Source organism: Pithys albifrons, chromosome 9, assembly GCF_047495875.1.
Source record: "Pithys albifrons albifrons isolate INPA30051 chromosome 9, PitAlb_v1, whole genome shotgun sequence".
Taxonomy (NCBI): domain Eukaryota; kingdom Metazoa; phylum Chordata; class Aves; order Passeriformes; family Thamnophilidae; genus Pithys; species Pithys albifrons.
In genome coordinates this window covers 25,993,725-26,018,845 of record NC_092466.1, presented here as the reverse complement: position 1 = coordinate 26,018,845, position 25,121 = coordinate 25,993,725, and the positions used below count along the sequence as shown (strand labels likewise).

At 41.5% G+C, this 25,121-nt stretch overlaps 2 protein-coding genes across 2 annotated transcripts in view; one reads left to right on the top strand and one right to left on the bottom strand.

Moving 5' to 3' along the window:
* Positions 1-1,028: 1,028 nt before the first annotated feature.
* TMEM254 (transmembrane protein 254) lies at positions 1,029-7,810 on the top strand. The gene is made up of 4 exons (XM_071563922.1): positions 1,029-1,170; positions 2,678-2,781; positions 4,004-4,063; positions 6,279-7,810. The coding sequence occupies exons 1-4, from the start codon at positions 1,069-1,071 to the stop codon at positions 6,397-6,399; spliced, it is 387 nt and encodes a 128-aa protein (XP_071420023.1). The 5' UTR covers positions 1,029-1,068; the 3' UTR covers positions 6,400-7,810.
* Positions 7,811-13,530: 5,720 nt separating this feature from the next.
* Positions 13,531-25,121, bottom strand: part of LOC139675649 (L-threonine ammonia-lyase-like) — a 33,913-nt gene continuing 22,322 nt past the window's right edge. The window contains exons 11-12 of the mRNA XM_071563593.1: positions 24,806-24,863; positions 13,531-17,061 (exon numbers count right to left, since the gene is read on the bottom strand). Of these exons, the coding sequence (XP_071419694.1) occupies positions 16,963-17,061; positions 24,806-24,863 (157 nt within the window). The 3' untranslated portion in view covers positions 13,531-16,962. The remainder of the gene's footprint in view (positions 17,062-24,805; positions 24,864-25,121) is intronic.

Genomic DNA, 25,121 nt, shown 5'->3' with positions numbered 1-25,121 from the left:
GTGCTCCCTGCCGGGCCGGGCACACCGCGGGACACTGCGGGCGTGTCCCATGGACAGCCGTGCTCCCTGCCGGGCCGGGCACACCGCGGGACACTGCGGGCGTGTCCCATGGACAGCCGTGCTCCCTGCCGGGCCGGGCACACCGCGGGAGGCGCGGCCGGTCCCGCTCGGGGCCGCGGGAGGGCGCTCTGGCCCCTCGGCACCGCCCGGGACAGCGCGGGCATCCCCGGCCGCATCCCCATTGCCTGCGTGTTCTGCTTTTCTCCACCCCGAGCGACGCTGCGGTGAAGTGGCAAAGGGCCAAGCCGAAAAGCTCACTCCAGCTTCTGCGCTGTTCCACACTGTGGTCGCTACAGAATCGCTGAGGCTGGAAAACACCTCTGAGAACATCAAGCCCAACCTATGGCCGTGTCAATCAGACCATGGCACTGAGTGCCGTGTCCAATCTTTCGTTAAACCCTCAGGGACGGGATTCCAGCATCTTTCTGGGCAGTCTATTCCAGTGTCTAATCACTCTAAAGCTCCCCTGGTGCAGTGTGAGGCTGTGTCCTGTGTCTTGTCGCTGGTTGCTTGGGAGAAGAGGTTCACCGACCCCATCTGGCGACACCCTCCTCCCTTCAGGGAGCTGTAGAGTGGTTAAGGTCACCCCTGAGCCTTCGCCAGGCCGAACACGTCCAGCTCCCTCAGACTTGTGCTCCAGGCCGTTCACCAGCCTCATTTCCCTTCTCGGGACTCATTCCAGCACCTCAATGTCCATCTTGTGGTGCGGGGCCCAGAACTGGACACAGCACTGCAGGGTGCAGCCTCAGCAGTGCCGAGGACGGGGCATGACCCCGGCCCGGCCGCGCTATTGCTGACATAGGAGGCGGTGCCGTCGGCCTTCTGGGCCACCTGTGCACACCCTAGCTCGTGTTCCACCCCTTCCCACCAGCACCCCCGGCCCTTTAGCGCTGGGCCCCTTTCCTGTCACTGCCCCACCCGCACTCAGGGACCGCCCCCCGGCCCGGCCCCGCCCCCCGCAGCGCCCTTAGCGCGCGCTCCGCTCGCGGCGCAGAGCGCGGCCCGGACATGGCGGCGGCGGCGGAGCGGGGTCGCGATGGCAGCTGCCACTTCCAGCGCTCCCGCCTCATCTGGATGGTCGCCATCATCTTCGGCATGGTTGTCCTCGGCGTAAGGAGTGGTGGGGACGGGAGCGCGGGGAGGGAGGTCGCTCAGAAGCCGCGCGATGCGAGGAACAGCCTCCCTGCACCGTGCCGGTGTCCGCGGGAACGCCACTTCCTAAAATAAACCGGGGCGGGGAAAGAAGCTAAAGTGCTGCTTTGACCAGGCCAGGCGGTGGGGAGGCGGGACGGAGCCGTGGAGGAAGCCTGGAGGGAAAGCCGCTGGGAGCGGGAGGCGAGGCTGTGGCGCTGAGGGCTCGTCCCTGGGCAGGGCAGCGGTCGGGGCCGGGGCAGGGGCAGGGGCCGGAGGTTCCGACCTTGGCAGCGCTGACACCGGCACTGAGCGCCCGCACAGCCCACCCGGCACAGCCCCTCGGCAGGGCAGCCCGAGCGGCGTCTGCAGGGGAGGGACAGTCACAGACTGCGCAACTGACAGTGCTGTTGGAAAACTGATGAGTTCAGTCACCGTGTTGTCCTCATTTCTGACACCAGACTTCACCTAAGTTAGATTGCCAGACCAGGGATATTAATGACGGTTTGGTTATACCTGACAAGTTTATGAAAGTTATCCACTTATTTTCACATGTTGTGGTTATCCTATTTGCATGGATTTTCTAAACGTAAGAACCACTACTGAAAAAATGATGGTCAGGGCAGACCAGGCAGCTTACAAAACAGCTTTTGGACTGTTTCAGGACATAGAATGAGCTTTAAGCAGATTCCCTGTTTAAAACCATCATCTTGCCACATCCTTGGCATAGCTAAGTTTAAGTGCAATTAGAAACTGCAGCATTGTTACCGAGCACTCACATTCCCCATGGGCTCTGCCGGGTACAGCTCACTGACTCCCTGCTGCTCTTCCACGGCTTGGTGAAATAAAGGTGGACAGTAAACACTGCAGATAGCTCAGGGACAGGAAAGAAACATGGAAGGAAGTCACATGCATCTTTGATATTGTGATTCACGTGGAGATACGCTCTGCACCCTGCTCAAAACAGAAGAAAATCGACATTTTTTAAGGGACAAAAGAAGAAAGATGGATCCCCTAGTTTTAGATAAATAGTTAATCCTCCTAAACACTCTAGTCATTGTTTGAATTCTTCAGGTCAGTTACCTCAGATTATCTTCTTCAGGACACAGACAATGTGTTTTTTGGAGCTACTGTGTCTAATAGGTAACAAGCTTACAACTTAAATGCCACTTAATATGCAGATGCACTCTCGGTGCCCAGAGAGCAGCCTTAAGCTTACCACCTTGGCATCTTGTATGTCAAGGAAAAGAAATGTCATAGTCTGAATCTTCTTAAGTAAGTGTACTTTCAAAGGCTATTGGTCTTGTAGAATATGGGTCTTGGACAAGGTTAATGGAATGAAAGAGTTTAAATACTATGAATAAATGAGCCTTAAACTATGTTCAGTGGACATGAGGATTGGGGAGAGCAAAAAGAAAGCTATTTTGAAGGTTAAATTGATAGTAAATTCTACCTTAAAGCAAGCTAACTAATTTTTTTTTTTTAGTGGGTAACACTTTGGCCTTCGACTATACCTTATAGTCATTTGGGAGTATTTGGTACCTTCCTTAATTATTTAGTGGAACACCACCACAAATGGGTATGCTATGGGTAAGTTATATTTGACTGTATAATTCTTTTGCCTCTTTCTGACTCTTGTGCTTAGTCTTGTTAACAAGCTTTCCTGTAGTCCAGTTAATTAGATTTAAAGAGCTATCCTTTGAAGCTCATTATAATTAAGGATGTGGGGTAAAAAGTATGTGTATGTAGAAGACCAGACAGGCTAAGACCAGTACAGAAGCTTAAAAATTCAACATAGAATTTGGTATCAGTGATGCGATAGCAAAAAAGGGAAATTGTTAAGATACTACTTTTGATGACAGTTGTTTTTCCATTTGTAAAGTTATATTTTTACCACCTCCTAAAAGTGGTACTTGTTTCAAGTTGTTACTTGAGTAGTCCAGTTCTTTCTTTAGGAATTTTCTTTTTCCAGCTTCAATTAAAGAACATGTTCTGGCCTAGTACTCACTTATCCTAATCCTGTGCCCTTGAGAAATAAGGTGCTGAATGAAGTTCATACTGCTAAGTTCTGCTGGGTTACAACCCCTAGGTTTTGTTACTTTAATTAACAAAAGAGCTGGAAAATACTTCCTTGTGAGGGGTCTCTTGCTTGCTGACTTCCTGTAAAGACATATCAGCAGGGTTTTCTCATTTATTTTACCATACATCATGTAGAAGATAAACTTTCATCTTTGCTTTAGCACCTTTTGCTTTAGCAAGGTATTGAATTGATCCTGATTATCCTGTGTAACTTTTTGTTTTTAAGAAAAGATTCTATATGGAAATGTATAGACCAAGTTTGACTCATCAAGTCATATTATATATTCTGAATCTATCCACACAGATCTTTTCCTAGAACTAAATCTATAAAAACTTAAGTATCTCCTTAGGACCACTAAAAATACTCATGTAAGTAAAAGAATAGATTTTGCATGCTTAGCTAAGATTAACTTGTACTGCTTTCACTAAGCATTTGGCTTTTTGGCTTAATCTAAGTGCTGAAAGTTTTGGAAGCATGCAGTGGATACTTGAAATAGCAGGTCAAAGCATATTACATGAGCTACAGTAGTTCTGCTTTTCTCAGAGGACTTCAGTTTCTTTGATGTGTACATATATCCTTTTTTCCTACAATGAAAAATACCCCTCTCTTTCTACGTTGAAGTAAGATGTCACTTCTGTGCTTCCAGATTTCTATTCTCTGCATAATGCATCTTGAATACAACCATTTATTCCCTAATTTTCAACAAAATAAAACATGTTTTCTTTCCATTAGGTTCTGGGTATCCTGGTTGATTCATGTAGTAGAAGCCCTCTACGGTATTAAGTTATGCCAGTAAGTTGTTCTCTCCTCTCACTCCATAGGCTCTCTGAAAAGGGTTTTTGATACAAGTTTTAAAAGCTGCAGACTGATTTTAGTGGTTCTCAGCAGCAACTTGAATTCAGAGGGCCGCAAACCCAGGGGCTGGTGACTTGCAGAACTGGCAGCAGCAAGGTTTGCCAGAGCTCGTCTGTCTGCCTTGAGCTCCCTGTTCGTGGGCTAACGCTGCTCCTCAGGGAGCAGGGGCAACAACAGGTAGTGTAGAAATAGGCTGATAACTTCAGGTGTTACACCTTTATCAGATCTTACCTCATCAGAATTTCCATGCTGCTAATTACATGCTTAAACAATTGCATCTGTATTGTAAGAATACAATTGAACACTTCACTTTGGGATTGTTTAAGATCTACTTGTATCTGCAAGTTTGTGGGATAAAATACAAGCAAAGCCAACTAAGTATTAGGTTAGGGTAACAATTTACCTGGAAAGGTGTGCTGTCCAAACACATCATCTTGTTCATTTGAATTTTGTTTGTAGTAGTTCAGAAGAATGTAATCCTGTTCTCATGCTCTAGAGAGCAGGTGGCCAGTCGGTTTGCCATCGTAGAAATGATGGGTTTCCACTTCATTTGGTTCAGTTCACAGCTGTCTGTCCCAAGCTTCTCAGGCAACACCTTTTGGAATTAAAGGGATTTTGTTTCATGGAATGCTGTTTAAGGTGGTTCTCAAGATAGTAGAATATGGATGAATAATTTCCACCTTCAGAATGAGAGGGTTTTTTTATCAGGTTCTGGTTTTATGTTATGTACTCGTGAAGTTAAAACTTAAGTCTGATTCTGCAGATAGATTGGTATATAGGCTTAAGGTAATTCTTTTAATTACAAGGAAACTTGACTACCAGTGAACATACCAAATGTATGTATTGTAATCAATTTAACTAATGAAGTTTTTGTAGAGTAGTGCTAAAGTCCATAAGAAAGGGGAGTATAAAGCCCCTCATCATCTCTTCAGGCACCCTGTTATACACTACCAACAGCTGTACCTCTTTGAGCACCAACCACCATTCATTTTTATTGATATATAGTGGTGTCTACTTGGCAGCATCACAAAGGAGGCACAAGGCAAAACCAGTGAGGAAGCAGATAAAAATTTGTTACTCAGCAGCAGTGCTGTGATTGACTGTTGGCCTGTATTGCTGCACATGGTCTGTTCAAGTGAGCTTGTTTTGCAAAACAGGTAAATATTAGTTCTCCAGTTTCTGCATTCATTTGGAAACATTGCAGCTGGGATTATAAACAAAAAAGATTTTCACGTCTAGGAAGACAATTTAAGAATGAACATTTAGACATGTGTTAACACCTGCTAGTCAGTCATTTTGTGTGTGTGAGACTGGAAGGATGAACAGCCAAACTGTTCTAGCCAAGGTCAGCAGAGGGAGCCTCCTTGTAAACTGGTGAGCTGGGGCACAGCTATGCTTGATGTAATTGTTTACTAGAAATGTGATATCCCTTGGTTTTGCTGTCATATTTACACTTGTTCCTTTCAGTAGTAGTATTTCTCAAGAACAGTGAAGTGGAGAAAAAAGTGACATTTTCTGTAAAATACAAAAAAATTCACATATGTTAAGTTAAAACTAACTAACATAGGAAGATCTCTAGATCTCTACTTCATAAATTGTCAGGTGTCTTCAGCCCTGTTACATGTAGTTTTCTAGCCACAAATTCAGTTAACTGTGCTTCTCCATCCTGCATTGCACAGTAATTGGTCTCTGCTCTGCATACAGTAGTATGTATTAACTGACTTAAATTATTTATAATGTAGTGATTGTGTTATTAATTTAATAACTGCTAATCAATGAATTAGTATGTATTTAATTATTGTATATTAATTGACTTACCTGACTGTAGTCAACAAGAAAGTATATTCAGATTTGTGCATTAAGGTACTCCTTAAGCTACTCCAATTTCTTGTTTCTTTGTACACATAGGATAAGTAACTTTTGTTCTGTACATAACTTAAAATTCACTAAAATTGCAAGAATTGCTATGTTTAGTTAGAATGGAAAACAAGTCTCAGTAGACTGGAATTAATGATGCTAAGTTGAAATGTTCTAATGAAGTCTGAATATCAAGGATGGGTAGAGATATCTAACCTTAGTTTGTGAGTATCACTGTATAGTCTGTAGGCCCATTAGCTTTTTGATACATTTTATGCTTTTGTTGATATTGCAGATCTAAAGGAATCACTGACCCGTCAGTTCAGTTCCAATGGTTCCTTCAGACCCTTTTATTTGGATATGCTTCCTTTGGTCTTCTGGTGGCTTACAAACCTTCAGCCAAGAAGCAGTACTAGAGAACAGTGAAAGAAGTCACTTCTCACATTCTTCATCCTAATTTTTCAGAAAAGATCCTCACTTACATGTCTAAGTGCTGTAATTAGCAGATTTACATTCCTGCTGCATCCTGCAGTGCTGTTCTACCCAAGCAACTCTCCTCGTACTAAATTCACAGGTCCCTGTGGATAGTTCAGTAGAAATTCAGCCCTTCAGTCTTGACATTGCCAAAGTTTAATCCTATTTGTTATGCAAGAAGCCAAAAGTTGCTCCTCTGCAGTTTTTGAAACAGGCTGTGTACTCTGTCACTGACAGCTGGTAGTAGTGGTTGATAAATTACCTTCTCATGAGGAGGATTTTTCTTCTAGGCCAGGGAGGGTTATTCAAAGCCACAAGGCAACTTGCACCTGTTTTGCAATAGGATTTCAATTTATCTGTATTTTCTCTACAGGAGTTGTGTTGTTTTTGTTGTTGAAGCCTGGTCTGTGTACTTTGTTTTGTCAACTTCTTTTGTTCCATAAAGGATAGACCCCACTATGTTGCTGTGGGCACATAAAAAAGACCAAGTCTTAGCTCAGGCTGAGGTGCAGTGAGCTTGGATACATAAAGCACTTTAACTAGGTTTAATACATGTGCCTTAAAATTCATGCAGCAGGACCTCATCTTTTGAATGCAGATTGTAATCCTTGAGTTACTATAGTATAAAGTAGCTTTGGGGGCAGCTTTTTTGAGAAGTATTATCCAAGTTAAAAAAATGACTTATTCCAACATCCAGCTGAAAAGTTTCTATTTGTGAAAGAAATTAGATATGAATAAACATATACCACTGTTTCCCAGATGCTGGTGTTCTGAAGTCTATGGTTGAGAGACCATCTCAAGCACCCGTGAGAGTGTTTCCTGTATGTGTAGTGAGGCTTTTATCATATTGTCTTTTACTTTTGAATATTTGAACAAGAACCTAGCCTGTCTAGTTTTAGCACTTTTTAAAGTAATAACTATTTAAAATATTTACTCTGGTGTGGGCCGAAGTTTTCCCAAGCCACCTGTCATGCTGCTGTTCTGGAAGAAGGATAAGAATAGGTTGCTCTTCCGCCAACCAGGCGCTCCACAAGGCAGTAACAAATAACCTTGTGCCCTGTATGGTATCTAAAGTCTGTGACATTCTGATGAAGTCTTACTCAATTACATAAAGCTTTTGCTTTCAGTGCATACTAAAAGCATGGAGAACTGAAGGGTTTGAAATGGTGGTTTGTTTGGTTTTGGGGTTCTTTTTATTTAATGGCAAACTGGTAAGAGTAACATTTTGTAGAGAAGTATAAACTCTGTTTAGTGCCCAGAAATTCAACGTGAGTGTCAAAAGCCTGAGCTATGTGTTATTGTGTAACCTGTTCTTAGTCTGTGACCCTGGAATAAAGATTTTAAAAAAGTGAACATGATTTTTTCTTTTTAATTTATTCTAGCAATAAATGTCTATACTAAAATACATAGACATCATCTTTACACTTGTATCAGTATTGACACATGGAACATATAGAGTCAGCTGGCTCTATGCATTACAAAGTAAGTCCCACCCCAGTCTAGCATTTCTAACAGGGCAAGTTATTGATGGGGCTTGTCTCTACCAAAAAAAAAGTTTCCATGGCACTGAAAACAGAATAGGTATATAATACTCTGTTTCAAGATGAATTCTGATTGACTCTTAGGAGCCTTAATTTAAGAATTAGGGATGGATAAAAAGAGTAACTTTTCCCTTGGTTTAGCATTTTCATTATATTATTTCTGGACAGAGGTAAAGGTCTAACAATAATGCCAAGGCTATTTCAAGACTTAAGGTCAGCACCTCCCTCAGCTCACAGAGACATATAGTGCATGGCTACAATGGGCTCTTTGGAAACAGTGCTGGTTACACCAGGTGTGAGCATTTATCCAGGCTATTCTAATAGCAACAATAAAGGATTACTCCTAATCACACAGGAACTCTTTCCACTCCAATCAAAATACTCTTTCCATAACCAAAGGGCAGAGCAACAGAAGTGTGTTCTCAACGTCTGGGCCAACTGTCAAACCATCCACATCAACACCCAACCTGCCCTGCTTGCCAGAGGAAAACACTTGCAAATACAAGTACTTCACATAACAAAATATTTCAAAATCTCCCACCCATTTCAAAAAATCTATTTCTAAAGCCCTCAGGGCCTGTAGCTCATTTTTGCAAGGGAGTGATGAAAAACCTTTCTCAGAATCCCAGTATGTTGTCTTGCTTTGCCTCTATTTTATAGAATCATAGAATTGACTGGGTTGGAAAAGACCTCCAAGATCATCGAGTCCAACCCTTGGTCCAACTCTAGTCCATTTACTAGATCGTGGTACTCAGCACCACGTCCAATCTGTGTTTAAAAATCTCCAGGGATGGTGAATCCACCACCTCTCTGGGCAGCCCATTCCAGTGCCTGATTACTCTCTCTGTAAAGAATTTTTTTCTGATATCCAACTTAAATTTCCCCTGGCAGAGCTTGAGCCCATGCCCCCTTGTCCTATTGCTGAGTGCCTGGGAGAAGAGACCAGCCCCCACCTGGCCAGAACTTCCCTTCAGGTAGTTCTAGACAGTGATGAGGTCACCTCTGAGCCTCCTCTTCTCCAGCCTAAACAGTCCCAGCTCCCTCAGCCTCTCCCCATAGGGCTTGTGCTCCAGTCCCTTCACCAGCCTTGTTGCTCTTCTCTGGACTCGCTCCAGCACCTCAATATCCTTTCTGAACTGAGGGGCCCAGAACTGAACACAGTACTCAAGGTGTGGCCTCACCAACACAGAGTACAGGGGAAGGATCACTTCCCTGGTCCTGATGGCCACGCTAGTTTTGATACAGGCCAGGATCCCATTGGCCTTCTTGGCCACCTGGGCACACTGCTGGCTCATGTTGAGCTTCCTGTCAATTAGTACCCCAAGGTCCCTTTCTGCCTGGCTGCTTTCCAGCCACTCTGTGCCCAGCCTGTAGCGCTGCAGGGGGTTGTTGTGGCCAAAGTGCAGGACCCGGCACTTGGCCTTATTGAACTTCATCCCATTGGAATCAGCCCATCTCTCGAGTCTATCCAGATCCCTCTGCAGAGCCCTCCTGCCTTCCAGCAGGTCGACACTCCCTCCCAACTTGGTGTCATCAGCAAATTTGCTGATGATGGACTCAATCCCCTCATCTAAATCATCAATAAAGATGTTAAACAGGACTGGACCCAACACAGACCCCTGGGGAAGACCACTAGCGACCAGACGCCAGCACTCTCTGGGCCTGACCCTCCAGCCAGCTCCTAATCCAGGAGAGGGTACACTTGTCCAGGCCACGGGCTACCAGCTTTTCCAGGAGTATATTATGGGAGACAGTGTCAAAGGCCTTGCTGAAGTCCAGATAGACCACATCCACAGCCTTCCCCTCATCCACCAGGTGGGTCACCTGATCGTAAAAAGAGATCAGGTTGGTAAGACAGGACCTGCCCCTCCTAAACCCATGCTGGCTGAGTCTAAGCCCTTGTCCACCCTGAAGGTGCTGTGTGATTGCACTCAGGATGAACTGCTCCATAACCCTGCCAGGCACGGAGGTCAGGCTGACAGGCCTGTAGTTGCCAGGGTCCTGCTTGCAGCCCTTTTTGTGGATTGGGGTGACATTGGCCAACCTCCAATCATCTGGGACCTCCCCAGAGAGCCAGGACTGTTGGAAGATGATGGAGAGTGGTTTGGCAAGCTCTTCTGCCAGCTCCCTCATCACCCTGGGATGGATCCCATCTGGTCCCATAGACTTGTTAGGATCCAGCTGGCTCAGTAAGTCAGTAACTATATCCTCCTGGAATACAGGAGGGCTATTCAACACCCTCTCCCTGTCTACCAGATCCAGAGGTCAGTTGTCTTGAGGGCCACCTGTCTTACTGGTGAAAACTGAGGCAAAGTAGGTGTTAAGTACCTCAGCCTTCTCCTCATCTTCCTTAACTATATTTCCCTCCAAGTCCAACAGAGAATGGAGGTTTTCCTTGCCCCTCCTTTTGTTATTAATGTATTTATAAAAGGACTTTTTGTTATCCCTAACTGAAATAGCCAAATTTACTTCAAATTCCACTTTTCTTTCCCTAATTTTTTTCCTGCATGACCTAGCTCTATCTGTAAATTCTTCATAAGTAGCCAGCCCTTTTTTCCATAGTCTGTAAACTTTCTTTTTATCCCTGATTTCTTTCAGAATCTCCCTATTTAACCAAGCTGGCCATCTTCCCCTCTGGCTGGCCTTTCGGCACACTGGTATAGCCTGTTGCTGTGCACTCAAAATTTCCTTCTTAAAACATGTCCAATCCTCCTGGACCCCCCTGCCTTTAAGGGTTGTTTCCCAGGGTATGCTCTGAATCAGTTTTTTGAATAGGCCAAAATCTGCTCTCTGACCTAGATTTTCCTAAACACAGTGGGCTGAGCTGGCCTTTGGAAATACCCAAGTGTTGGTTAGCTAAGGACATTTCATTTGCTCTGGGGCTGGGCAGCTGGTCTCCTGAAGAGCAGTGGAGCCCAGCGAAAGCTGAGGGAAGAGCCTCCATGGTCGCTGCCAGAGTCTGCAGTAAATTTGACCACTCAAGGCAAGGTCTTTGAGGTCCCACAGTTTGTTGCTAGTGGGCATTGTGGCACAATCTTGGGGTGGGTGGGTGGAGCATGGGGGGGCAGAGTGGCAAACCTTCCACAGAAATACTGTAGATTTTAGAGGAAGGTTATGGACAGCAACTGTTACCTCACTGATTTTAAGGTTTCCAGGCAAATGAACTTTACAAATAAAAAAGTAACTTATGCAGTAATGTTTCCGTGAATGAGAGGATCTGAACTATAGGTTCCTTCTGTGTTTATACCTCATGTTCAAATAAAGAGAGGGGAACATAAATTCCCATTTTTTAATTACACTATTGCTGTATAGGAGTCCTCGTTAACAAGGCTGTCAATCTCACTTCATTATTTACAAGGCCACCCAGTTTAAAAAGTCCTTTGAGTTTTTGCTTGTTCTTTACAAGCTTGTACATTTTTATTCTCCAGCCTCCCAGTAGGTGATATCCACATACAAATTAAAGAGATATTTCCGGAGATTTTTTAATGACTCCACTTATTTGAGGACCTAATGAAAACTTTTGGCATATGGCCAACAGCCTATACGTTCAATTAATCTTGCAAGCATTGTGTTTATTCAGACTGGTGCCTGTCAAGAGCTGCGTAAACAGCTCAAAAAATTACCATCATATTTTGAAAGCAAAAGAAACAAAAAATCTCTCAAAATTCCCTTTACTATTGCTCCTCAGAAGAGAAGTAATAATATGGCATGATCCACACACTGTACTAGACCTTACAAGGCCTCTGCAACTCCAAACAAAACTACAGCACATGCATGACGGGAGGGGAGGGGAGGAAAGAGAGGTGTAAGGAACATCATGGTATCATTTATCGACGTTCTTTGAGACTGTTTCACAAAGAAAAATCAATTAGGTGCCTCTCGAGGTAATACACAGGGAGACCAATTTACTAAGTTTAAAACAGCACAGGTTAAAACATCCTTCTAAAGACACTAGACCTCTTATCAAAAGGAAACCCACATCCTTCTCCAAAATTTCAAAAGTGTGAAAGATAGGGGTTTTTTCATACTTGCAAAAAACCCCAAACCCACAAACAAATAAATCAGAGTACCTGTATTTAGAAGAGCTTTCAGACATCAACAGCACAGGGAGGGCCCCTTGTATCCTTTTTGGGAATGCACTCAGGTGTGATTGATCTGGCTCTGCCCCTTAAGGACTCTTCCTTTCTTTGGATGAAAAGCTGTAGAGGCTGAGGGACCCTGTTGATCATCATTGACATGCTTCAAAACACTCATATTTTATTAGAATATTTTCTAACCACAGCCACCAATTTTTGCTGCAGCTGTATTTAAAATAAACAAATAAATACATAATGATTTTGAATACTGGGAAACGCGTCTGCTCAGAAGGGCACAGCATTCAGAAGGATTCCCCCTCCACTGAGAAGTAGGAAAAAGTTGGGAGCACATGAAAGCAAAGGTTTTTAATAGAAAGAAACTCAGCAAACTTCAATGTCTTATACATGGTAGGCTGCTTACAGTTAAAGAAACAGCAAAGAAAATGACAGGAGGACCAAGGGCATCAAATAAATGACTGGCAGGAATTACAGCCCAACCCCAGAGTCTTGCAGTTTCCTTTTCCAATCACTAAAGCACATGCCTAGATTTGGCTCTAGCAAAAGTTTAACAGTAACACATCAAATGCACTTACTGCATTTTAGAATGGGGAGAGTTACCACACATTTGTGAATCTTCCAAAAGCAGTAGGCCAGAAGGCAAGGTGCTGCTTGTGAGGACATGTCACCTGCACGGGGAGATGAACTGCTCCTGATGCTGTGTAAACATGTACTGGCAAAGGTTTAGATGTTAATCCACAGCTAACAGGACCTGGCTGAAGAAATTAAGGAATCAATGTGGGAAGAGATTTTGTTTCAATTAAAGATACACCTTGCTTGCATCAATCCTTGAAAGAAGTCATGCTGTGCCCCTGACAAACTGTGTATGCATAGGGCAGCTCCCAAAGCTAAGTAGCTTAGCACCAGTGGAATTACCTGGGTCAAAGCATCTTCTTCCACTGGAAACAAGAGCGTGAATATTAGGTGGTGGTCTGCTGCTCCCTGAAATTGAGGGACAGCTTTACTAAAGCTCATGGTATTTGTAATGATTATCCCCAAGACCTGATTTACCAGATATCACAGATTTCACTCAACCACAGCCCAGAGCACCTCTGCTGCCAGACATTGCCCAGAACCACAGCCAGGTACAAGCAAGACAGTGTTTGCACTTGGCCTAGTACATGAAACAACCTTCTAAGCCAGTGAGGAGAGATCCTTACCCAGCCATGCTGGAGACCAGTCCAGAAGTCTCCCATTCTACTCCACAGGGCAAGAGCAGCCCAGTTGTGCTCACCTCTTTGGAAGCCCAGAGCTCCCTCCGTGCATGTATGACATGGATTTTGTATCAATGTCCAGAACAGACAAAGGAAAAAAATTAACTCTGTTTATTTTAATGTGAGTCTTCTATCAGTACCACATGAGAGAATGACGAATCTTTCATTGGTGAGGTGGCAGAGCATAATTTTAATTATTTTTCAAATAAATACAATGTTTATATTTACATTTTGCTGATTTAACCATTTGTGAAATTTTTAGATAGTCATTAAAGTTATTGTTTTTCAAGGTACAAAAGAACACTGTAGAAAAATATTTCTTTAAATGAAACATTCAAACCCACATTATTAGATCTTTGAAATGCCATAGATCTTACTATGTTTCATTATGCAAAAAGGTTAGCAGCACAGCTATTTCATTATACTTTCCAATTGCATACATACATTTAAATGTTTCATTTACATGGATTTTTCCCCTTGGAAGATCTTAATTTTATCTTTGAAGCCAATGGACTTGAATAAAGGCAATATAGAATGAAAATCAACTCTGCAGCATTAAATTCACATATAAAGTGTTTATTACTGAAGAGTGATTTAGACTTATGTGGATGTTTATGCTTGAAACAATAAAAATAAAACCAAACTGCATATACCATGTTTGACATTTTAAGTAGCTTCTAGACATCACTTTTCTTTCTTTTTCCACTTCCCCAAAAGCACATTTTCAAAATCATGTTTCGATTTCAAGTGCATTGATTTTTTTGTTCCTCTATCTGCTATGACTTCTTGCCCCAGTTTTATGAAGACTTGCTAAATGCAGTTCCCACTGATCAGAAGAGTTGTTAGTGCTACAAGCTTCTAAAAAGATAAACGTCCAGGATAATACAAGACAATAAACCAAGTACTCAGACAGCAGAAGCTGTTGGCCACGACTGAGAACATTGGTTATAAAGTCTCATTTTCTTCTTATGTAGGTACCTGACACATCCTCAAAATTTCCTGAGTTTTGCCAAAAGACATGAGGGAGTAATTAGACCCTTGTTAATAGTGTTTTTGCATCCCCACATCTGCTTTTGAATGATGTGGTTCATTGCTTGGTTCAGTGGAAGTAGCAAGTATGTAATATATGGTCTGCCATTTATTTCCATAGACATTTCTTTAACTCTTCTGACCATGAAAAGAGAAGTTGTGTCTGACAGGCTGTGATTTACGGGACCAAGGCCTATACCCATCATTCTTGATGGCAAGAAGGGAACAAACTATCCATTGGGGTATCAATACTTTTTAGTTCCATTTGCAAACCAATATCGCCCTTCCAAATCCTGATCAAATCAATTAACTTCTATTTTTTGTCCACCATTTGTGAAACTCCCTACTCCTGCTTCTTGAGCCATGATAAGATGGAACAGAGTCTTTCCCAGAAAACAAATACTGCAGAAACTGCTATAATGCTGCCCCCTCCTCATCCCACCTTGACTGTACAAGTTAAGTTACATATACAGATGGAGCACAGAACCATAGAATGGCTTGGGTTGAAAGAGACCTTAAAGATCAATCCATTCCAACCCCTCTGCCAGGGGCAGGGACATGTTCCCCAGACCACGTTACTCAGAGCCTCATCTAACCTGGCCTTGAATTCTTCCAGGGATGGGGCATCCACAATTTTTCTGGGCAACTGTTCCAGTGCCTCACCATCCTCACAGTGAATAATTTCCTCCTAATACCTAATCTAACCTGCTCTCTTTCCCTTTAAAGCCATTCCCCCTGCCCTGTTACTACATGCCCTTGTGAAAAGTCCCTGGCCAGCTTTCCTGCAGGCCCCTTTTAGGTACTGGAAGGTGCAATAAGGTCTTCCCAGAGCCTTCTCTTCTCTTGGTATCTCTAAGTAGTAGATACAATATAGATGAAATCTGCTTAAGATTGGGTTTGCAATTCATTCTTTTTATTCCATAGACACTCTGTTTAGGTTGCTCTAACCCTATGGATAATACCCTTCTAGCCTAGAGATGGACTAGAGTAAAGAAAAGGCAGACAAAGCTTTCACCTATACCAGGGCATCTCCCCTTCCACATGTGACTTACTGATAATGCTTTAGAGACAAAAGATTGCCCCTGCAGAACCAGGAAAGGAAGTGTACAAGCTGCAAGGGAGGACTAAAGATGGCAGCTCAATTTGTGAACTATAATATGAAACTAAAGGAGCTTCACTAGGAGTTCACTGCATCTTTTTCCCCACAAACCTATAGTAGAAGTTGGTTTTCATGGACACCTAGCAACAGCTCATCCAGCTCTGCATGTGGAAACAGAAATACTTTGATCCCATGCAGCCTGTGAAGATGGTCACTCTGTTGAATTTTCCTCTGGACTTTGCTAGGGCACTGCTAAATACATTATTTTATATACCTAATTATCAAAATGATATGCTAGAAACAGGATTAAGACTTCTCATTAAAATATCTATACCCAAAATTTTGATAAAAATCCCAGTTAAATTCAAGATATTGGTTCTGTTGTAGCTGGGCTTAAATTACATTTTGCCCAAATGGAAAGGCAACTGTTGTGCACACATTTGGAAGTGGGCCTGAATTTCTCTTAGATTTCTTGCCATCCCACTCTTACCTTATCAGTTGGTCTCTGCCTGTAGTGATGAAAATGGTATCTAGGTCAATGTGTTCTTTGTTAATTGCATTAGCCATGTGTCTAAGACTTAGGCTTCCTCACCTCCCAGAGTTGCCTTTGGTCTTTAAATATATTTCACTCTTAACAGTGTACTTAATCTGTCAGGTGAGATGGATAGAGTCTGTTTTAGCCAGACTAAGATGATCAGTGGAATGCTAGTTACAAAATTCACATGAGTGGAGAGGTCCCTTTTTATATAGGGACACAAACCATTTTATATGCTATTTTTTATACTGAGTCTCCAAAAGCAGAGGGAAGAATTACATTTGTGTCCTGCATATGAGGTCTAATCATATTCAGAATACCTTTGGAACTTTATATTGTAAACAGGACAATATACCCTTAGGAAAAACATGAATATAATAATGTTTTTATATTCCAAGGGTTTTTTTGTTTTGTTTAAGTAACAATTTATTAGCATAATTTTTCCTCATAGTAACAAAGATAGAACAGAAGTGTGTTCAAACACACACATACATACCTCCTGAAGCAGATTTATCAAATGGAAAACTGCTTCTGGCTTCGAAACAAAGTTTCTGTACTAGTACAGCAAAGTCCAGCAGTCCTGCATTACTTTAACTAGGGGCATCAAAATCAGAAGACCTTTGAGAGATCTATATTCAGATGTAAAGAGAAATGCCTTCTCCACGTTTATTTACTGAGGATCACTGGATTCTACACACTAGCCAAAATCCAGCCAGCCAGCTGACAATTACTGAATTCCAACACCAGCAGAGACTAGAAGTTTCCCTTAGCTAAGCTAAAGTTTTCAGTTAAACTTTTTTCCAAAAGCCATTTGCTACAGTTTGAGCAGGAAATAAATATCCTGAAACTATTTGCTAACTTCAGCTTTGAAAGATAATATTTGTTCTGAAAGCCTCAAGGGCTCTGTAAAATACGTGTCAGAGGACCTCGGGCCCTTCCCTTGGGCTGTGCCCATCACCGCTCGGTCCAGGCAGTTGTGGGGTAGCGTTCCAAGAGTGCATTCCTCAGCTGGGCTGTGTGGATCTTGTCTCTGGTCTCCACAGTGCAGATGACCTGGAAAAAGAATTAGGACCATTCCTGATGCACAGCAACAATCTCAGACAAAGGCATTTCCAACTTAATCCTAAAATACAGTTGTAAAAACAAAACAATCAGTTTGACATAAAAGCTCTGGACCTCACAGCCCCTGCCTATGTAGGTAAGAAAACTGACATTGCAGACATCTGAGGCTCTTCCAGCCCTTCTGCACAGTCATAAAACCTTCCAAAAGCCCTACTTTACTGCCTTCAAAGTTTAAAGAAGACAGGCTGATCCTCTGCTGGCTCCTGGGTGAGATGCTTGTCTGCTTTTGGCCTCCCTGGAGTCATCCTTTAGTAGTTTCTCTTTCCTGTTCTGTGGGGTATGTACGTGGCACTGCTGCCACCTCACCCACCTCTGACTCTGACCTCACCACATTTCCAGATTTCTAGGAAGTGTTTGTTCCAGTTCCTCCATCCTTCAAGCTTTTAATATTCTCCTCCTCCTCCTTTTCTCTCTTATGGAGTTATGCCCCAGTACTTTATCATCTCTGCAGTATTCTGACTGGTTTCATCTCCTCACACACCATCTTGCTTTATTCTGATTTTTGTTTGCTTATTGTGTCACTTCTAGTCTTCTGTTATGGTTGTTCTGCTGCTAAATTAAACTAAACTGATCTTGATAGGTTTTTAATTCTTCACTTGCCTCCACAAGTACTGTTGACAATCCTGTCATGCAGCCACTGCAGATAATGTCTTCAATGTAATTTTTTCAGTTCTTCTATAATCTCTCCTTTCTACATACATCTCTACCATATAACTTGAAAGTCTGGGCACTACTAAAGATGAGGTTCCAGTGTGAAGGTGCAGAAGGAAAATAATGCCTCAGAATTTCAGACTACTAACTTCCGTCACTGCAGGCCCTGCTGGAATTATCACTAATGTTAAAAGTGCCATGCAGAAAAAAAAATTCTCACAGAAACATGGAAATCTAGCAAGGAAAAATCCAAGGTGAGTGATAGTGCAACTACAGATAGCTCATTATAACAAGCAAATCTACAGAGAATAGAGAAACACCTGGCCATGATAACCTGACAGTGGGCTTCTAGAGACAGATGCCATGGATAATGTTCATATCAGAGCTGCATCTTTTTCAGAAAGCAACGAGGCAAAAAATAAAATTGTGTCTACTCAAATATGTTTACAAGGACATTTTTAAGTAAGAACTTTCTGAATTCATATTTTCTGGAATGATCTTAAAATAACAATAACCTTTAGCAAAACTGTTGAATGAAAAGATAAAACACTAACAGTCTGAGTGGCTGTAAACAACCATTAGCTCAAATAGAAAACTGGCTGCCGCTTCTTAACTATCCATCATGAAATAAGGCACATTTCTGATCTGGTCTTGTAATTCTTCACCTCTTGAGCTGAACATAATTCTATTCGTTTGGTTCTTTGGAATGAAAATTAGATGCTAATTTCCTTCTCCAAAAAAGTGTGATTTAGTCTCTAAAGGATGACAGTCATAGAGTACAATTATTAATGAGGGAAGAGGAGAGAAAAAGTTTAGGAAAATTATCTAAAGGCACAGATGTACCAAACAGGCATTATCCACTCCTTGGTTCACATGAAATCCCGAAGGCTTTGCAATCATATCTTCAAGAGCACACACTCATCTCTCATTGAGTCTGTTAATAAAAAAAGCAACATTTTCCCCCTTCCACAGCAATCGTGCCTGGTTTGTTCTGAGTAAATCGGTTGCTGCTCTTGAGACCAGTCTGGACTTGCCAGGTTCAGCCTTGAATGTCTGGCAGCAAGCAGTTGCTCTGCCCTGGGAGCAAGCATGGGAAAGCATTTTGATTTATAGAAGTAACTATCCTCTCCGCCCTTTCCTTTCTGCTAATGATTGAAGCCTGACAGACTTGTCTAGATTAGAGTCAGAAAGAGTTTGGATAAATACTATGTTTTTGTTCCCTGCATGCACTGCACCCGACCTATGGTATGGGAGATAATATACTGTATGTAGTGTACCATAAAAGTAGTGACTGCAAGAGCAGCAATAACAAACAACTCCAGAAATTTACCTGATTTTTCACACATCAAATAGAGGAATAGAAAACATTTGCTCACAGCAGGAGTGAAATGAGAAGCACACTACACATCAGAGAAGCTACAGATCTCAACAGCAAGGAAGGCAACAATTTACTTTGTTGCTCAGATTAAGGCAATTTACACTGCAGTTTCACTTTCACAGAACTGCTCTCTCTTACTTGCTTCACCTGGGAATATAATTTATATGAGTGTCCAAGAGGGCAATCCTCATATTCATGGGCAGGTATATGAGGTTATTTTTATCTAGGAGGAAGAGTCTTCCAGGTACTACTCGATATGGGAGGTTGCTTATCTATTGATGAGCTAAGAGTAAGTGCTCCAAAGTCGCTTTATTTGAGAAGAAATGACAAAACCTATTGCCTGATGATTCTTGTACTCCAGACAAGACAACCCATGACAACTAGAGAAAAATTTACTTTAAATTTATTTCTAACTCATAAGCCCTCAGAACTATACATTTTTGATCCTTCAGAGTCACTTATGTACAGTAGACCTTTCTTTTCTTTGTATTAAAAAACCCCACAAAACCAACAACAACAGAGTACATTTTATGCATTTCTCTTCTACATATTATATCTTTGCTGGATTAAATAAATAAAATTATCTGATCCACTAAACCTTTAAAATAACCAACTAGATGGATCTTGTACTGCATTTAGAGTCCTGCTCCCTGTGGCAGATTGATTCCAGCCTAAGGGTTCAGTTGGCATGGTGGGGTTTTTAACAGCAAGCCTTCAAGTAACTGAAGACAGAATACACTTCACTGAATATTGATGACTAGTGGGTTTTATTTAATGACTAGAAATAATTAGGGAAGCAGGACAAAGGCTAAAAAAAAGGATAAAGGAAAAAATTGATCTCAAGTTATTACTGTGCAATGCCAAAATCCAGATGTATAAATTCACATACTCATAGGAATTAAATTGATTTCAAAGAGGAAGGTTCATAACCTCACAAAAGGAAGACATTTGCAAAGTTATGTGCTGAATAGGGTGTGCACCTTTACTCCTTTTTAACTGCAAGTCTCATAGTGAGAGCACTTTGCCCTTTACATCATATTTTCCTAGATTTTAAAAATGAGTTTGGTGTGCCTCTCAGCTCCCTGATGCCTCCTATCTGTAGGTTCTGTGTGCAAATAAAGATATTGGGTGGACAAGCTGAGACAGTGTTAGATAACAGGAAATGTGAGTAGTTATTGCTGAATCAAGAGATTTCAGTCTTTTGCTCTTTTGCTGGCTCCATGTAAAGATAGATTCTAAGTGCAGTTCTTTATGTCTGTGACTCATCCATTGAACTTTTGTATCCCACTTCTTTAATCCTAGAAACCATATTTATAAACTTTTCCTATGTTGTTTTTGTTGGAGGATTTGCATAACTTAATATTCATGATACACCATATTTAGCAACATCGTAGGTTTGTTTGCATGAAAAACACCAGTTAGGAATTAAAACTTTATTTATATACATTGGTTTCAGTTTTATATTTAAAACAAGGTGTTTAATTTTTATTTTAAAAATTAGCAACTGGCCAATTTTCTGAATTATCCAGTAAACACCCAGTGTGGGTTACAGCACATTACAGATTATTTGGTAACAGCACTTGGGTTAATGGTTTGGGGATTGCCTGCCAGATCGTCCTCAAGGTCAGAGCAATGGGATGCTTGAGAAAGACTGTAACAGCTATCACTTGGTTGTGCAATCTGAGCCCTTATCTTTTGGCATAATCATGAATTCAGGTCTGTGAGACTGAGCACGAACAAACTACCATCACATTACGTAAGTCAGATAATAACCCAGCAGGTCTGCTCTTACCTTTCCCAGAGCAGGGTTCTGATTTCTACAACTGTACTGTGTTAGTCTGCTCTGGAATGCCATTAAAGAACATGACCGAATTCTTTTGGAGGGCCTCAGAAAAAATGTGTTGTTGAACTTCCCAATCCAAGTGTCTCCATTTTGAAGTTGGGGAGCTGAAGCATGGAAACACAGCCTTGCCCAAGGTCCTGCAGGAACTGCTTTAGGAATGATAGCATTCTTCTCCTAGCTGTACAGCTGCCTGCTCCTCTGTATTTGCTTCTCAGAGCAGTAACATGGAGTATGTTGGTGACTGGGGACTCTAGCTCAAAATACTCTGCTCCAGCCTTTTACAAAATAAGAGTTGGCCCAGAGGAATTTACTCATATTTATCAGAGCAGACTGAAATAATTTATTGAGTTCTGGCCTGAGGTGAATAAACTGTATGGAAAGAAAAGGTATTACACCATTCAAGCAAGCCAGGAATTCCAGCACCTCTGGGATAATGTGTAATGTTTCCAAAAAGGCAACATTTGATTTATGAATTAGTATTTTCTTGCCCAGTCAGAGGGAAGAGTAATGTGATGAATGCTCTTTTTACAACTGGTCTCTTTGAGTTATTTAAAACCACAGCAGAGTGAACCTCCTGAGAGGTTTAAAGTGAACAGAACAGACAACCCCATAACAGCGGACAGGAGGGAGGCCAGAGGGAGCACTGCCACCACAGCTGCTCTGCAAAGCTGCTGGGGCACTTCAAGACCTTGCAGTCCCTCGCTGCTCTGTTCCAGGACCCTCCTGTACCTTCCAGTCTGATTACACTGCAGTGTCAGCAGTGAGGAGAAGACTTTTCTAAAAAACTGATGAGCTCAAAGATATTTATTTCAACCAGATTGCCTGAATCCAAAAATGAGACACTCATTAAGCAGGCAAGATGCTGATCTACAGCAGAGACTTGCATGGCTTCATAGCAAGGACTGCCTTTACCTTATTAAGTTGCTTATTGATTTTGCTTATTGATTTCTCTTTGAGTCAATAATAATATGAAATTAAAGGGATTGAAAGGGTTATAAAAAGCTCTATCGGTGGAAGCAATTTAAGTGATAAATTGTCCCAATTGAATCTGTGGAATATTACTGATAGAGAATAGAAAAGCTCACAAGTTTTAGCTTCCTCCCGTGAATTGGGTAATCCTTTAGACCTCTGTATCCAGTTAACTCATGATACTAGGTAATTTTTTTCATTAGCTCTGAACCTTATTTCTGTCTAGATATTCCCAGTCTCATAACCTGCTTCAATAGCTGTAAAATGTGAAGCCTACCAGACTGATTAATTGTAGGATTTGCTAAGAGTTATCTATTTCAATATAGGTACTTTGAAAGTAGTTTCCTAACTGCTCAGGTAAGAGTGAATTAGGGTGTAGTCCTCTGAAAGAAAGAAATCTAGTATGAGTCACAAGGGAAGAGAATCTAAACTGGAGGAATGAGCAGGCAGAATCCTAAAGAAAATCCCATATTGTTCCAAAGAACACTGCACAAGACACTTCATTAAATATCAGCTTAATCTAATGTAGTCATATTGCTTCTCTTTTTTAATAAAAAACCCTATTATTTTTGCAAGTAAAATGTTTCAAAAGTTATTTTTCCAGAAGTGTAATTTGAACATAAATTTTAATTTAGAAAGTCCTTACTACTCCACGAAGTCTGACTATCATCAAGGATCTTCCCACAGAGTGTTCCAAGTGTGCATTAGATGAATAAACAATAACTGAGAAAGGCATTTCATTAGAATGAAAAAAAAATAAAAAAAAAGAAAAGCAGCTCTATCTTCCTGATAAGCAGTGACTAGAAGCCAAGTTTCCTTCTTTGGAAACGAAAGGGTAAATCTAAAGGGATGATGAAATACCAAGACTACAAACTTGACAGCACTGATTTAGTGTTTCAAATAAGCAACTACATTTACTGCTCTGTTCTGTCAAACACTTCATCTACATCAGAGTCCAAAGTACACTTTAAAGTTAGAATGGAGTGTGTATAGCTGTAATGCTTTCCTTAGTATTACCAGCAGTTCAACATGTGGCAATTTTGGGGTTTGATCCAGATTTTAATTTTATGTGCTGAGATTTACACTGATGAAAATGATAAAGTTCATTGTAGGTTTGCTTTAGTAGCAAATGCTTAAAGTGCTTTGATGACAAAGGGCTGTGGCTCTTGGAAATGACAAAGAAAAGTGAAACCTACCTCATGCACATTAGCTTTACTATGAAAATACATATTTTTCCCTGGATCTGGCTAGAGATAATTCATTTTGATGATTAAAGATAAATTCTGTATTTTATCCTTTTTGACTGCACTTGGTTTAGTTTTCAAAGAAAAGCCCTTCAATTCACTAGGTGTCACCAGATAAAGCTGCCTCCAAAGGCATCGAGGTCTGTACGTCTGGGTCACTCCTTTGTACTTCACATCTAATTATCCAATAGCCTCTCCCAGACTGATTAAAAGCCATCATGCAAATCCAACATCCAATTAAAATATTCAGGAACCCAAATTCCTCCCTTCAACCCTTCTGTCAGATTCTTGAAGAGGACAGTCACTGAAAACACATTCTGTTTAAAATGCAGAGAATAGCACAGGACACCATTTTCATTCAGGGCCTGTATTTACTACAGGTTCTGATACAATTGGCTCACGGGGAGAAGTTGCAAGAGCAATGGAAAATTGTTTTAACATTCTCAATCAAAAACTAAGACAGTGGATTTAATTTATTTTAAAACATTAATATAAACTAAAAACCTCACTTCATAAAAATTGCTTTGAAAACTTTAGAGGAGTTAACAGGGTTTGTTCAATCTCACCTTCAGTGAAAAGGGTTTTAGAGCTAAGTCAGTCACTCAGTCAGAGGGACTTATCTACCTGTGCAGTGTTGTGCTATCTCCAATTTACCCAAAGCTGTAAGCTGGCTTATCATCAGGGCACACTGCATAACATTGTCCTAGACACCTGAGAAAATTGATGGTATGTTCTGAAAGCTGTTCATGAACTTTATGGTACTCTGGCTATAGTGATCTTTAATCTACCTCTTCTTAATATCCACAAGTGAAAATATTAAGCACGTTTCTGTATTCAGGTAGGAAATTAGATATAAAGGCCAAAATCTAAGAACTTGCTTAATAACATTACCGCATCCCAGTTATGAGCCTGTTTAGCAAAGATCCCCAATTTGATTTCTACCTGTGGTTTCACAAACTAAGTCAGGTTGGACTAGTACAGGGGTAGCAGGGAATCAGTAGGGCCACACCTTTGCCAAACTAGTTGAAGTAAGAGATATGCCATGAGATGAATGGTCCTCTTAAGAGATGCCATTAACTGATACACTGTTGCTGTATCCAATACTCAACAAAGGAATAATTATTTTGCTCGGTATTCTTTGTGGATAAGGAACAAAACTGAGGCCCTAGCTAAAAATGAGGATTCCTTAAGAGTAAAGGTGTTCTCCACATTGCTTTAAGGCAATCACCTCAATTACAGTAGCCTACACAGCTGGATCTTCAAGTTCTAGACGGATGCTGCAGCTTGCTCACCACCTCGGGCACATTGCCACGCCAGCAAGGAGGGTTTGCAACAGGAACAGCGCAATACAGTAGCTGGAGGATTGCACCCAGGATGTCACAGCAGCAGGTAAAACTGGTCTCTGATATGTATATGCCTGTGAAGTGTTTAGCAAGGTGCTGTATAACATAGAAGAGATTCTCTCTCACACTGCTTGCCAAATCACTGTGCACACTCTATTGGATTTCTTCAACATAGGCATAAAGAGACATAGAATAAACTAGGGGAGTCCAGTGCTCCTAGAGAAACTGAAATTGCATCTCATCTTACCTCGACAGTGAAGAGCTCAGACGTCACAAACGTGCGTTCTTGTTTGATATCCAGAACTCTAGATCAAACAAGAGACAAATTAGAGATCACAACAATCCTGTCATTGAAAAATAGTTTCTGTAAGTGTTTGGACAGTAACTATCTTTGCTTCTTTCTGAATTAGACACAATTCAGTGCTAAAAAGGTGCTTTCAGAATGGAACATAAAGGAAGGAAATAAAAACTTTTCTGAAATATAACAAGAAAAAAAACATTTGATTAATTACTTACTTACAGACTTGCCTTCAGAGACATTTGGAAACATTTCCAAATCTTTA

What these genes read in the sequence shown, in the direction of transcription:
- TMEM254 (XM_071563922.1), top strand. Translation starts at nt 1,069, where the DNA reads ATGGCGGCGGCGGCGGAGCGGGGTCGCGATGGCAGCTGCCACTTCCAG. An exon ending in TCGGCATGGTTGTCCTCGGC is followed by an intron (nt 1,171 to 2,677) that starts GTAAGGAGTGGT and finishes TTTTTTTTTTAG; the next exon opens with TGGGTAACACTTTGGCCTTC. An exon ending in TACGGTATTAAGTTATGCCA is followed by an intron (nt 4,064 to 6,278) that starts GTAAGTTGTTCT and finishes TTGATATTGCAG; the next exon opens with ATCTAAAGGAATCACTGACC.